General features: G+C 46.7%; 1 protein-coding gene across 3 annotated transcripts; it reads left to right on the forward strand.

The window, feature by feature from the left end:
* The first annotated feature begins 186 nt into the window (after window positions 1-186).
* NUBP2 (nucleotide binding protein 2) lies at window positions 187-11,741 on the forward strand. 3 transcript variants are annotated; one of them, XM_038420121.2, is made up of 7 exons: window positions 187-300; window positions 6,004-6,122; window positions 7,427-7,625; window positions 8,836-8,990; window positions 9,289-9,399; window positions 9,909-9,978; window positions 10,712-11,741. In XM_038420121.2, the coding sequence occupies exons 1-7, from the start codon at window positions 285-287 to the stop codon at window positions 10,855-10,857; spliced, it is 816 nt and encodes a 271-aa protein (XP_038276049.1). In that variant the 5' UTR covers window positions 187-284; the 3' UTR covers window positions 10,858-11,741. The 3 variants fall into 3 exon arrangements, with proteins under 3 accessions (XP_038276049.1, XP_043350321.1, XP_038276053.1); XM_038420125.2 differs by lacking the exon at window positions 187-300 and adding an exon at window positions 3,280-4,194; XM_043494386.1 differs by lacking the exon at window positions 9,289-9,399.
* Window positions 11,742-13,812: the final 2,071 nt, after the last annotated feature.

Genomic DNA, 13,812 nt, shown 5'->3' on the forward strand with positions numbered 1-13,812 from the left:
ATATCTCATACCATTGGTCAAATGGGCTGTCAGTCCTCAAAGGACTACACCATTGGAGGAAAGTTTCTAACTCAGACACTGAGGCGCTTAGAGCATGATCACGTAACAGATAGGAAACGGAGAGGCCATTGGCTGAGAGGAACGTCAGTCAGGAAGGTCAGGTTGGGGCCAATATTAGTTTATGGGGCGGGATTACAGCCAGAGCTCAGTTTCCCATTGGCCGTGGCGCTGCTGGGGGCGTGATCTCGGGGTACTCGGAAGTGCAGGAGTACGGTTGAAGCAGCATGGAGGTAGTTGGGGGTGAGTAGTGGGGAGCTGGAGGGACAGAAGGAGCGGGGCTATTCTGCGGGGGGTTGTAGCGAGGGCTCCCGCGGCGGCCTCCTCTCCTCTCCTCTCCTCTCCCCAGCTGTGCTGGGACGGAGCCCAAGGAGGCTGGGAAAGCCCCGAGCCGTGGGGACTGCGAGGCTCAGCCGCTCACGATGGCCCTCCTCCCCCGGTCCCTGCCCGGCGCTATGCACTGGGAGCGATGGGCTCCCGGGAGCCGCCCCCCAAGGCGAGGGGCGTCGTTGTACAGAGGCTGCTTGGACCGTGTTTCTGTGGCACCTAGCGGCAACATGCGTGACTCAGAGCCGCTGCTGACCAGGCCTGCTGTGCTCTGCTCCGCCAGCTATGGGTGGGGCGGGGCTTTGGCTACGCTGGGACTGGGGGTGGCTCCTAGCCGGGGTCCATCGCTCCCCCCTCCGCTTCCCCGTGACAGCGAGGACATGTCATCCTTTGGCCAGTGTATATCTGCTTCTGGAGAGGAAAGGCCTAGGTATAAAGACCAGACACGTGCTCTTCCTGGCTTAGTACTGTGGTGTTTGGCAGCTGGGGGTTGCGCTGAGGATGCTAAGACCTGGCTTTGGCCAGCTCTCTTCTCCCGATTGACCGTAGCACTCTGGGAGAGGTGTGGCGTTATAGGGATTTTTCTGTACTCCCCACTCTCACGTGAGGTTTAAAGATGAGGACTAGGACAGTGAACTCCATCTAGTATTGCACAGAGAACAGATGTAAAACAAAGACAGGGATCATTGATGTGCTGAGAACTATGACTAGTTCCTTTACTCATTGTCTACAACTTGGTACAAAATCAGCTGTGTCAGGGACATGGTTGGTCACCAGCACAGTGAAAACACAGCCTTTCAGAGCAGATTGTGCCTAACTGTATCTTGGGGACAATTATACAGTAGGTGTTAGGTGGTTTTTTGTAGCATAGACAGTACCTAAAACAGTACAGCACCAGTTCCCATGTGCAAGGAGGCTATCTTTCTCAACCCTACCACATGGACTTTGCAGAAATTGATGAAACTGCCAAGAATTTGTGGCGTGACACAGTACTAGTCACCTAGATCAGTCCTACTCCTGCTACATTTTCTCTTCTATAACCAGTAACTTGGGACTAAATCCAGAAAAGGGCTTAGATGTTGCAACACTGAGCATTGGAGCACCTAACCTTTGGATGTCCTGTTGCCCATTGGAATCCTCATCCCAGAGTTAGGTGCCCAGGCATGGGGAGAGTTAGGCACCTAAGAATAGGACTGACAGAATGGGGCTTAGCATGCTAAGCTTGAAGCTGAATAAATTAGCCAATCAAAAATGCCAAGCAAATGGGTGGGATGTAAACAAAATGTCAATAGGTACCTACTTTGGTCCAGAGGGAGGCACAGATCTCTGCTTGGGATTCACAGCTGTCATCCTGCTCCTGGATTTAGGCACCTAAGGGCTGGTCTACACTAGAAAATTAGATGGACCCAGTTATGTCGACAAGGGGTGTCAAAAATCCACATTCCTGAGTGACATAGTTAAACTAGCCTAAATACCCATGTAGATAGGTCAATGGAAGAAATAGATTACATATGCTGGATTGCGTACTCTAGAAAGGAGGTGGATTACATACGCTGATGGGAAAATCCCTTTTGTCGGTGTAGGTAGTGTCTACAATATAGCATTACATCTGTGTTGCTGCAGCATTTCAAATATAGATAAAGCTCTAAGCCAGGTCAGCCCTCTGTCTCTGTTTTGCTCAGGTGTGTGTGCATGAGAGATGGAGACTGATGGTCACCCCATTATAAACAATAGCCTAGAGTTTAGGGCACTCGGGGGACCTATTTTCAAATCCCTGCTCTGTCCGATTTGGGCATCTATCCCTGAGGAGGATTGACCCCCATGCTATTGGGTGTTTTGGGGTGGGTCTCTCTCAATCTCTCTGGTTGTATAAATGATTCCATTTCCTGCTCCAATGAACATTTAATTTGGAACTCCCACATCCTGGGTGAGTGACCTAACCACTAGGCTGTAGAATCAATCTCTTTCTCGCCCAATGAATAGTTAATTATTCATACAAAGTGGTTCAGTTCCAGCAGGAGTGGCTGTGGGAGACCTGCCCCAGAACACCCCATCACATGGGGATGGGCACTTTCCTGGAATATGAGTGATCCCAATTCAGGTCCTTGTCATTTCCCAGGTGAGAGCCCTGACCACTAGGTTATTGGGCATTCTCCTGCATGCCACCCAGCTGTCTCTTGTGTGAGGGCTTCAGAGAACACCTGCTGGATCAGGCCCTGCAATTGAGATGGGAGGGAAGGGATTTCACCTAGCTTGTGAAATCCCTCTTGGTAGCAGTTCTCTACTTGTTTTACCTGTAAAAGGTTAAAAAGTCTGACTGCATGTATAGGTAAAAGAAGTGACTGGGCACCTAGCCAAAAGACCCAATGAGAAGGCTAGAACTTCTTAAAATTGAAACAAGACTCCGCTTTTGTCTGTCTGTGGTTATTCTCCCAGAGAGCAGGGACAGGGCTGGACTATGCTGTAAGAGCTTGCACCAGGTATGAAAAATCATTAAATCATACCTAGAAATTACTCATTTGAAACCCCAGTTATGTAAGTAGATCAGAAAATGTCTAGGAAGACACGATTAGGTTTATTTCTTTTATTTCTTTATGGCTTCCGCTTCTCTGTGCTAACACCCAAATGCTTTTGTTTTGCTTGTAACCATTAAGCTCAAGAAAACCATTCTTGATGCTTAATTATTATATTTGCTCTTTTTAAATCTAGCAATATCCTAAATTACAGATGTATTTTCTTTCTTTTTGTTTTTAATAAAATTACCTTTTTTAAGAACAGGATTAGAATTTTTGTGTCCTAAGAGGTTTGTGCATATGTTGTTTAATTAGCTGGTTGCAACAGCTTATTTTCTTTGTTTCTGCTTTCTCGGCTCTTCCCCGGAGGGGGGTGAAAGGGCTTGAGAGTACTCCACAGGAAGGACTTCCCAAGTGCACCTTTCTGGGTTCTCAAAATGGGGTTTCTGCACTTGGGTGATGGTAGCATCTACCCATCCAAGGTCAGAGAAAAGCTGTAACCATGGGAGTTTAATACAAGCCTGGAGTGGCCAGTATTAATTTTTAGAATCCTTGTGGGCCCCACTTCTGCACTCAAAGTGCCAGAGTGGGGAATCAGCCTTGGCAGGGCTTAAGCATGACCTAAGGCACCGAGCAGCTTGGCAGTGTCAGGACCACAGTGGTTTTTTGTGCGTCCACCAGGAGGGATGTAGGCACCTATGGGGTTAGATAGCAGTTGAATAGGGGTTTGAGGATCTCAGAGTCCTCCCACGTGTTAGCTGCCATTTTAGGTACCTAAAGCTATGTCCTTTTGTGGATCTAGCCTTTGGAACTTGCTGCTTTCTCTAGTCCTTGGCCCCTTTGAGAGAACAGTAACAATGCTACCCTTTTAAATGCCACCTAAAATGCTCCCCAGCTATATGACAATAGACAATTCATCTGTATACAACCAAAGAGGTTTTAAAAATTATGGGACAGAGAACCTACATAAAAGGATGTTAGATATTAAACACCTATGGAAACGTCTTGCAATTTCTTCCTTTCATTACAAAGGAGAAAGAAAGCAGAGATCTGTGCTATGAGTTACCTTTGATTGAGTTCCTGATTACTTCTCCCATGATCAAAGCAGGCTCCGTCTCAAGATGAAGTCTGTTTTTCTCACTCAGCTTGTTCTTCAGTAAAATGAAGTCTTCCTCTTGTTTGATTGCTATTTTATATTTCCTGAAACACTGGAAAACCCCTCTGAAGCAGGAGACCACATCTTCTTTTCAAGTGCTGCTTCTGATGGTTCAGGTTCAGCGAACAGAACCAGTCTGAGGTACATCCCGCTTTGATACGTGAAGCTTCAGGAAATTCCTTGATGATTCATGTTAACTATTTCTAGCTATTCCTGTTTTTTCCTGGATTTACTAAGAATTGTGTTTACCTTTTCGTCTGAGTCCTTAGGGTTTCCAGAATGTGTTACTGACCATTCAGGAGTGTGAGGAGCCATTGGAATTCAAATAGTCCTCTGTTACCTCTGAGTCAGGTGAGGGAGTTCTCCATTGGACACCTGGTCCCACTAGTGCAGAAGTACAGATAATGTAAAGATTCATGGAGATAGTTTACCTATAATTAGGGCCTTAGAAAAAATCTTCAGGAAGCTGTGCCAAATTTGCAAATCGCGGCAGAGGTGCTGATATTAACTTTGTTTATGAAACACTTAAAGTAACTATCCATAACAAAACATATCTAAAACAAAATTAGGTGACATTCTTGCTGTAAAATCAGGTTACTCTTATTGCTCACTTGCTTCTTTTCCCCACTACCACATAACAATCTAGATTTGATTTTTAGCAGTAAAGGCCGTTGCTGGAACACAAGATCCGAGAGATCTGCCGTTGGAAAGATGGGTTTATTGGAAACCTGTGGTGTATAAGCTTTGTTTCTTATGGTTCATGAGACATTGGTCCTTAAAATTGTCAGTGATCTTTGGTCCTGGAGGTACAGCAAGTTCCAGCCCGCTACCAAATATAGCATGTGAGTTCAGAAACTAACCAAGGTCCCTAATTTGCCAAGAGGCAGCTTCATTTGCCCTGAGCTCCAGAAACCTGTAACAATACCCATCCTCCTCCTCCTCCTCCTCCTCCTCTCATGTGTAGAGCTGGTCCCCTTGGGTCAAGGTTGAATTCCATTGGTGAGGAATCTTGCACTGCCACTTATCTGTGCTGTGACTCAATACAGAACTTCAGTCTCGGGATGGTTCAAAGGTATAATTTCCCCCTGGTGTCATTACAGTGGTGAAATGAGTGTGTTAATGCAGGTTTGCTGGGGCTTTATCTCCATTTTGAATTTTTCTTGCTTTCAGAGCTGTGTAGTTCTTGGCTCTAGATGGATCTTTAGATCACAAATTTCAGATTTTCTCCCAGCTCTGCCTCTGCCAGTACCCCTTGAGGCCCTCTAGCTATACTCCATTTAAAGAATCTCAGAAGAATGTGTTCACATCCCTTCCCTGGGGAATGAAAGCACACTGTGTATGAGTCATAAACAGAGGTTGCTTAGACCAGAGCAAACACTGACAGTGCTGAAAGCAAACCAAAGAAAATTTAAAACAAGACACTGACACATCCAGAAAAACAAGATCTACACAGCACAGAAAGCAGGAAACTCCTAGGGGACTGGATGGCTGAGGAGAGGGAAGGCCCAGAGCGTTTCACCATGTCCCAAATTGCAATCTGGCCCAGAGCAGTCGTGACAAAAGCATTTAAGCATGTGCTTAAGTCCCACTGAGGTCAGTTTAAGTACTTTGCTGAATCAGAGTCAAAGTCCTTACCACCCACTGGCTGTATGTTGAGCTGATGAGTCACAGCCCTGTTCCTAGTGGATAATTCTCTACTCAGAATCCACCATCACATTTTGACTCAGGTTGCCCCACTACTTGTAAACATTTTGCAACACCTTAGCCAAAATGTCTTTTCTGTACCTTACATGGTGATAACTCCTTTAGTGGGAATGATGTCTTAGCTGTGAAATGTGAGGAGTCACTCAGCTGGCTGCCTACGGCATTGCTATTCATACATCCTTAGTGCAGCATGATGCTGTGTAGAGGTGCAGGGATGCCTCAGAGTTGTTCCGTTGTCCTTCACAGAGAGAGGTAACCTGGCTGGAGTTGGACACATCCTTCTGGTGCTCTCAGGAAAAGGAGGCGTGGGGAAAAGTACCATCTCCACCGAGCTAGCTCTGGCTTTACGGCATGCTGGGAAGAAGGTGAGCAAGCTTCCATGTGGCAGTCATGAATGTATTCTCCTTCCTCATGTGCACCCAAGATTCTAGTGTGGGGTTGTACGCTCATAATGTAGATATTAGCAAAAATGCTACAAGATGCTTATCTAGTCATTAAGATCCTACTGAGGTTGAGCAAAAGTTATTTTTACGATAAGATTTCAGATTTTTCTGCATTTATTTGACAAAAAAAGCTGCAAAGTCCATCTTTAAGGTCCTCCGATAAAGATGCTATATATGTGCAAAATATGATGAAAGTGCTGTGCAAAACTTGTTCATTATAATTGTCCACATTATGCTAATGGGAAAATAGGCACTGAGTGGGGAAGTGACTTGTCTAAAGTCACACAGTGAGACAGTGGAAGAACCGGGAGTAGAATGCAGGTTCCTTGATACTTGGACCTCAATGAAATTGCTAGGCCATGTTGCCTCCCTTTCCTAAGTAATGTCTGCCCTGGGCTTGGCAGGCTTTGATATACTACACTCTGTGTTAAAAGCTACTGGGATACTCTCACTTGCTGTGTGGATGGAGACCATGAAGGTTTAGTCCTTGACCTTTGCTGTCATTGCTGTCCAAGGCCTCTTGTTGTCTTGCCTGTCCTGCTTCAGGGCAGCTGTTGTGTGGGCAATGCCGAGTTATAGGGCATGAGTATGAGTAGGAAAAAGAAAGGGGAGGCAAAATCCCTCTAAAGGTTTCTAGGGGTCTGAGAGGACATTGGGCTTTAATTATGGAAAGGCAGAGAGAATGATTTGGAACAGGGAGGGGCCCTCCTGTGCATATAAGCAGAACATGAGCTATATGAATGTTTGCAATTTACATTGTGGTGAAGGCTCTCAAAGCACTTTACACACACACTTTCTCTCTCTTTCTCTCACTAAAATGTGGCCTCTTGCGGGGAGGGAGGGACAGCCACCCAGCATAACAACAGTGGTGTGGGGAATTGTGGCTGAGGACACAGGGCAAACAAAATGTCCCAAAGGCTCTTTAAAGTCCTGCAGAGCAGATGGGCCATGGTTTTTAAGGTCTCATTTGAAAGATCTCTGTCCAGGATGTTCAGTGACAACACGCTGATCTCCCTTGGAAAGGGGAAGGGTTGTGTGAACTCATCTGGGATTTGAACATGTGGTTCCTGTGTATTTCAAATTTGATGTGTAGGCTTCTAAGCCATCCTTTCCTTAAGATCTGGGCTGTAAAAATCAGTGAGGAGTTATGTTTTGCCACTGTAGTGGCCCTCTGTGCTGCCTTAGTTTAAGGGATTGTCTGAATGGTTCCCCATATTTACTGGCAGGTGGGGATCCTGGATGTGGATCTATGCGGCCCCAGCATCCCTCAAATGCTCAAAGTCCAAGGCAAGGGTGTGCACCAGTGTGACAGTGGCTGGGTGCCTGTCTTCGTCGACCAGGACAAAAGCATCTCTCTCATGTCAATTGGCTTCTTGCTGGAGAAGCCAGGCGATGCTGTGGTTTGGAGAGGACCCAAGAAAAACGGTACACATGGCTTTTACTCTTGGTAGTGACCCTACAGCAGTGGTGCCCAAACTTCTCCTGTTGCGCCCCCTCGCCATTAGTGTACAGCCAAGGCTTCCATCCTCAGTGAAGGAGCTCTGGCTGAAGCAGAGCTGGGGGGAAACAGGGGAAGAAAGCTGAGGCAAGAGGAGAAGCGGCCTGGGGGCAGGGTGGAGCTGCAGCCGGGGCCAGAGCTGGGCTGCGGGCGGAGTAGGGGGCAGAGTGGAGCTGTGGCTGGGGGTGGAACGGGGCTCCATGCCCCCTTGGGGGGAGTGGGGTGCCCCACAGTTTGGGGACCACTGCCCTACAGCAAGGGCATCTCCTGCAAAGATGAAGCTCGTTGAAACACATGCTTGCCTTACTTACAGGCTGGTCTTGTCTTGCTTATTGCTCATTATCCCCTTGTGCTTAGGTATGGGTTGCAGTCTGTAGTTCTTGCTATGTTTGAGCAGGTGAACTAGGGCTGGATGACAGACTAGGTGTAGGCAGCCTTTGACCTCTAGGTTGTTGCTTTCAATCTAGGCTGGTCATCATCTGAAGCTCCCCTTCCCCCCGGCTTCTTGCCCTGACTCCCAGCTGGGATCGGCATCCGAAGCCACCCTGGGCTTCATACCTCAACTCCCAGCCAGGAGCATGGCTCCTGCTGTGAAATTGACAAGACAACTGAGGTAAGGGACGCAGTGTCTACACAGACACTGCATTGCCCTAACTACATTAACATAAGCCTTATGCCTCTCGTGGAGGTGAAGCTATTAGGTCAGTATAATGGGGCTTACATCTGCAGGAGCACGGCTGTAGTGTGATAATTAGGTCGACATAAGCTGCCTTATGTCGATCTAACTAGGTAGTGTAAACGAGCCCTGGGGAATGAGCTGTTAGATCTGTCCTGTGCTCTCTGGACAGATGTCTATAATGATCACTATTGTTGGCACAGAACAGAATCTCTATGGCCTTGGAGACTGAACTACCCTCTTGCCACTCCTTGTAGATGCACTCCCTGTAGGGCAGGATAGAGACCCTGAGGGAAGATGGCACTGCCACTGCTTCTGTTGATAAAAGGCTTATTCTTTTGAACCTATCTGTTCGCACAATGTAGTGATCTGATATCTAACAACTGCTGCTACCACACTGTTGTGATTACAGACCGCACCTCTGCTGAAAGCAAAGATTTTCCTCCGTTTTGTTTTGGCAGCTTTGATAAAGCAATTTATCTCCGATGTGACCTGGGGAGAACTTGACTTCCTTATTGTGGATACGCCTCCGGGGACCTCGGATGAGCATATCTCCACGGTGGAATCCCTTCGCCAATACAAGCCCCTCGGGGCAGTCCTTGTCACGACGCCACAGGTATGTGATGCTTGCTGGGCAGATGTTTCCACACCCTGCCCTGTGGTCACACCAAACTAATATTTTATCGACCCCATTATGCCTTTAGGTTTGTGTTTACATGACCTGTATGAATGTCAGTGTGTCTCTATGGCTATTAGTTCTGCATTTCTACTCCCTTCATCCCTCCAACCTGTCTGTGTACCCTGACCTAATTTCAAGGATTGGCAGCACTGATGAATGGGCAGAAAGACAGACATGCACCTCTCTGATTTTGCTGGCCCTTTATCACTGATACCCCATGACTCTGTGCCCACAGGCGGTGTCTATAGGGGATGTCAGACGAGAGCTGACATTCTGTAAGAAGACAGAATTGCGAGTGATCGGGATTGTAGAGAACATGAGTGGTTTCGTCTGCCCGCACTGTTTGGTGAGCCCTTTAAAATTGACCCACAGCTGAGCACCTCCTTCCTCAAGGGTGGCAATCTGCTACATTGTTCTGCTTGAGGCCTGGGATTTGAATTGTCTTTTCTTGACTGTGGTCCATTGGCTGCTGGGACACCAGGGAAAGCCATGAAGGTAATGTGGTAGGTCTCTGGAGGCAAGCGGCTGACTGTACCGCTTTGTGGACCCTGCCCTCCTTCATTGGCTGGCTGTTGGGGTAGGTTCAGGAGAGGCAGCTCTTTTGTCTTTCTAGTGGGTGATGAGGGGTAAGAATGTATTTGAGGAAGTGCATGAAGTTGGGGGGGTGGGGGGAGGGAGGAATCAGCAGCTGCCAGAGGCAAATGAGTGTTGCTTGCTCAGATAACCGTATCATTCTCTGCATTAAATGTACCCAGATAAACAATCATATTGGCCATCTTTGATGCCCAGCCGTCTGCAGAACTGCTGCTCTGGGAAGTTCCTGGTGACTAAATACTGTTTCTTCTGCTCTTCCAGGAGTGCACAAACCTCTTTTCCAAAGGGGGCGGTGAAGAGCTGGCCAGGTATGCCGGAGTCCCATTCCTAGGTAAGTGTCTTTTGAATGCAGAGCCCTCCCTCGGGGGAGGGGTAGATCAGAAGAGCAAATGGTTGGTGAATGGTGAGAACACAGTGCCACAAGGAGAATGGAATGGGATCCAGAAACCAAACTGCAAGCTAAGGAGGGGCATCTCTCCTTGAGGTCTGAAGAGAACCTAGTTTGGGAGAGGAGCATAGAGCTGCCAAAGGGATGTGGTTATTGTGTGTCTGGCCAGTAGAGGACACAGGCAGAGAACCTGGCAGTCCAGTCTGGCTTTGCATATGATGGGAGATTTGGAGCGATCCTAGTTGCCTGCTGTCAGGTAACGGCAAATACAGGCAGCACCACTGAGAGTCCAGCGGAGCTCCTGTGAGGGAAATGAGGAATTTATTTAAACCTCCTTAATTATTTATTCCTCCCCCTAATCAAGGAGCAATAATCTTGACAGTGATGCCAGGGTAAATCTCTGCTGATTGTGGTGCTAGAAGCACTTATAGCTCGTTTCTACCAAGAAAATGTCTGGTATGGTGCTGCACATCTAGAATGTAGTCTTGCTGGTGTGCAGTAAGGAGGTTAATAATGCTCAGTCCTGTTTGTGTTGTCTTATTCTGTCTCTCCTTTGGTTGATGTGGGTGTCTCACTCCCACCTTTCTGTGTCTCTGACTTTCATGTGTATACTCTCATCTCTGTAATTCATCCCAATGGTCTCACAGTCACTCTCTCCCTTTGCCCTCCCACACAGGGTGTGTTCCCCTTGATCCCCAGCTCACCCAGAGCTTGGAGGAAGGCAGAGATTTCATCCAGGAGTTTCCCAAGAGCTCTGCCTTCCCTGCCCTTGTTCACATCGCCCAGCAGATCTTGGACAGGACGTCCCCTCAGGGCTCCTGAGTGTGTTTCTAAGGCTGGACTCGCGTTGGTCACCTCTTTGCAGCACTGTCAGCGTGGACCAAGCCGATGGGCAATGGGGAATGTCAAAGCTATTTTAAAACATTTTGTGGGGGAGAAGGTGTCATTGGTACCAGTTTTCAGAGATCTGGGAAAGGGAAGTGACACTGTCACTACTAAAGCCCTGAAGAGACCTTGCTGGAGCTTATCATTGCTCTCTAAGGGGGAATGTACATTTGCAACACCATTTGCCTTCAGAATAGATGAGCACTATGGCCATCCTGGAATGGGCTATGGGGGCACAGGTGATGCAGCTTTTTCTAGCCACACAGAGAATGTTTCATCTGCCCATGAACTCCTGCAAAGTTAGACATTGTGAAGATGGCCACTCCCAGGCTGTGCTCCTCCTCATTTCTGCAGTATTCTTGGCGCTGTAAATTGTGTGTAGCCATTGGTCTCTGCAACAAATACTGGTAGTGATCCAGGACAGAAAACCCTTCCCTTATTGAACTGAATAGCACCAGCAATCTCCACCCGCCCCCCCCCCCCACTCCTGCTGCTACTACCTTCCTCCAGTGGCTTCTGTAATGCTGCACACATGGTACTTCCTAGTTCACACTGACTGCTGTCAGCTTCATGCCAGACCCTCTGACCCTAGAGCCTAGCCGAGCCATTTCACTCTGAAGCCACAAGTATTTGGTACAGAATATGACTATGAAGGCGTGTGTGATGACATCAAGTCTCTACAGGAGCTCTGAAGTCTGTTTACTGAGTCTGTGTCTTGTCACTTACCTAAGGAACACACCGTCTTTTGGCTCCCTGAAAGGTGTCAGAGCTCAGGAATATTTGTAAAGGCTACAGACATTAAATAACGTTTTCTTACCATCTAAATGTCTCATTGCATTTTGTGTGTGTGTGGGGGTGGGGGTTGTCCTCTTCCCCCCAGCTGAATCCTAGTTTCCTTCCTACACCCTGTCTGTATTTGGTAGCAAATAATGGTTCTGCTCTGCTGGCCGTTTGTTTGTTTTTTATTTTGTTTGTTTTTGTTTTTGTTTTGTTTATTTTAAGATTAAGGAAGTGCTACATTGGCCTTTATGGCTAGAGAAGATGGTCCTCTAAATCAAGTCTAGCATCACTTCTGTCTTAGTCTCAAGAGGCATCTGGGCTACCCGATCAAAATAGTCATTGGTCTAAGTGCAAGGGAGATCCTGAGTCACTACCTCCACAGAATCTCTGAACAGCAGCCTCCTCTCCCCAGCACGATGGATGTTCCAGAGGCTGGTGACCACCCATTGTAGTGCTCCTGGGAGCGAGATGATGGATATGCAGATGTGGAACTCATATAATTGATCCCAGCTTGCCTTCTCACTAGAAGTGCTGCAAAGGCAGGGAGCAAGCTCTGATGTGCCTTGCTGATCAGGCTTTCCTTTGTGACATCCAATGAAATTGGTATTGAGGGGCTCTGAAGGGAGCCATTCCCTGCCCCCCCCACACACACAGAAGGGGTGAGAATTGCTCTGATGAGAAGAAGGAAGTAAAGGGTCACAGGAAATGGATTGCATTGAGACGTATACTGAGCATCAGTGGATGGATTTCCATGATAAGTATGTCCCCTTGAGGATATTTAGAGTAAGTAAGATTCCGAGGGGGAGGAAGTTGCTGTCAAATGCTGGTGACTGTCCGAGGTTGTATCTCGGGGCTTGTCTACACAAACATTTAGTTCGCAGCAAGCTAGGGTGTGAATCAGAGCCTTGCAGCAGGACTGGGGTCCCACAGGACCCACTGCCATAATAGGGCAAAATAGTGCTGCCAAAATGTACTTTGCGGGTGGGATAGGATGGGCAAAAAAGCCAGACGGCGGTAATTTGCAGGAAAACATTTGAAAACTTTTAATACTTAAATATAAGCAAGGGATAGAAAGAGATTTGATGTCTATTATAACAGGAGCTAAAGCGTGGGGTTTGTTTGTTTGTTTGTTTGTTTGTTTGTTTTTACATGGTTTAAGCAAGATTTATTCTATTCTTTTAGTGGTAAAAATTATGTCTAAATTCTGTTTGTTTATATGCTGTCGATTTAATCGCAATTAACTCACATGATTAACTCAAACAGATTAATCGTGATTACTCACTGTTAAGCAATAGAATACCTATTGAAATTTATTAAATATTTTTAATGTTTTTCTACATTTTCAAATATATTTTCTATTACAACACAATACAAAGTGTGTACAGTGCTCACTTTATATTTTTATTACAAATATTTGTTCTGTAAAAATAAGCAAAAGAAATAGTATTTTTCATTTCACCTCATACAAGTACTGTAGTGCAATCTCTTTATTGTGAAAGTGTAACTTTAAAATGTAGATTTTGTTTTTGAGTACAGTTATGTAACAAAATATGTAAAACTTTAGAGCCTACAGGTCAACTCAGTCCTACTTCTTGTTCAGCCAACCACTAAAACAAACAAGTTTGTTTACATTTACAGGAGATAATGCTGCCCGCTTCTTATTTACAATGTCACCAGAAAGTGAGACCAGGCATTTGCATGGCACTTTTGTAGCTAGCGTTGCAAGGTATTTACATGCCAGATATGCTAAACATTTGTATGCCTTTTCATGATTCGACCACCATTCCAGTGGACATGCTTCCATGCTGCTGATGCTCGTTTAAAAAAAATGCATTAATTAAATTTGACTGAACCTGTGTTCCCTCTAAGTATGGTTGGGCAGCTGCCCAGAAGGGATTCAAGTGCCACACACTTGATTAGCAGAGCTGCACACATCCAGCAGTATGTGTTCAGGTGCCCCTCCCCCCATTGCTTTGCAGCCATGTTGCTCCCAGGACCCTCCTGCTGGCTGTGCAGAGCAGGAGGGGAGGGAGGTTCTGATGTCAGGGTGTCCCCCTCTCCCTGTCCTTGTACCCCATCTCCACAGAGCAGGGGAGAGGGGAGGGCCTGGCT

Source organism: Dermochelys coriacea, chromosome 10 (assembly GCF_009764565.3).
Source record: "Dermochelys coriacea isolate rDerCor1 chromosome 10, rDerCor1.pri.v4, whole genome shotgun sequence".
Classification (NCBI taxonomy): domain Eukaryota; kingdom Metazoa; phylum Chordata; order Testudines; family Dermochelyidae; genus Dermochelys; species Dermochelys coriacea.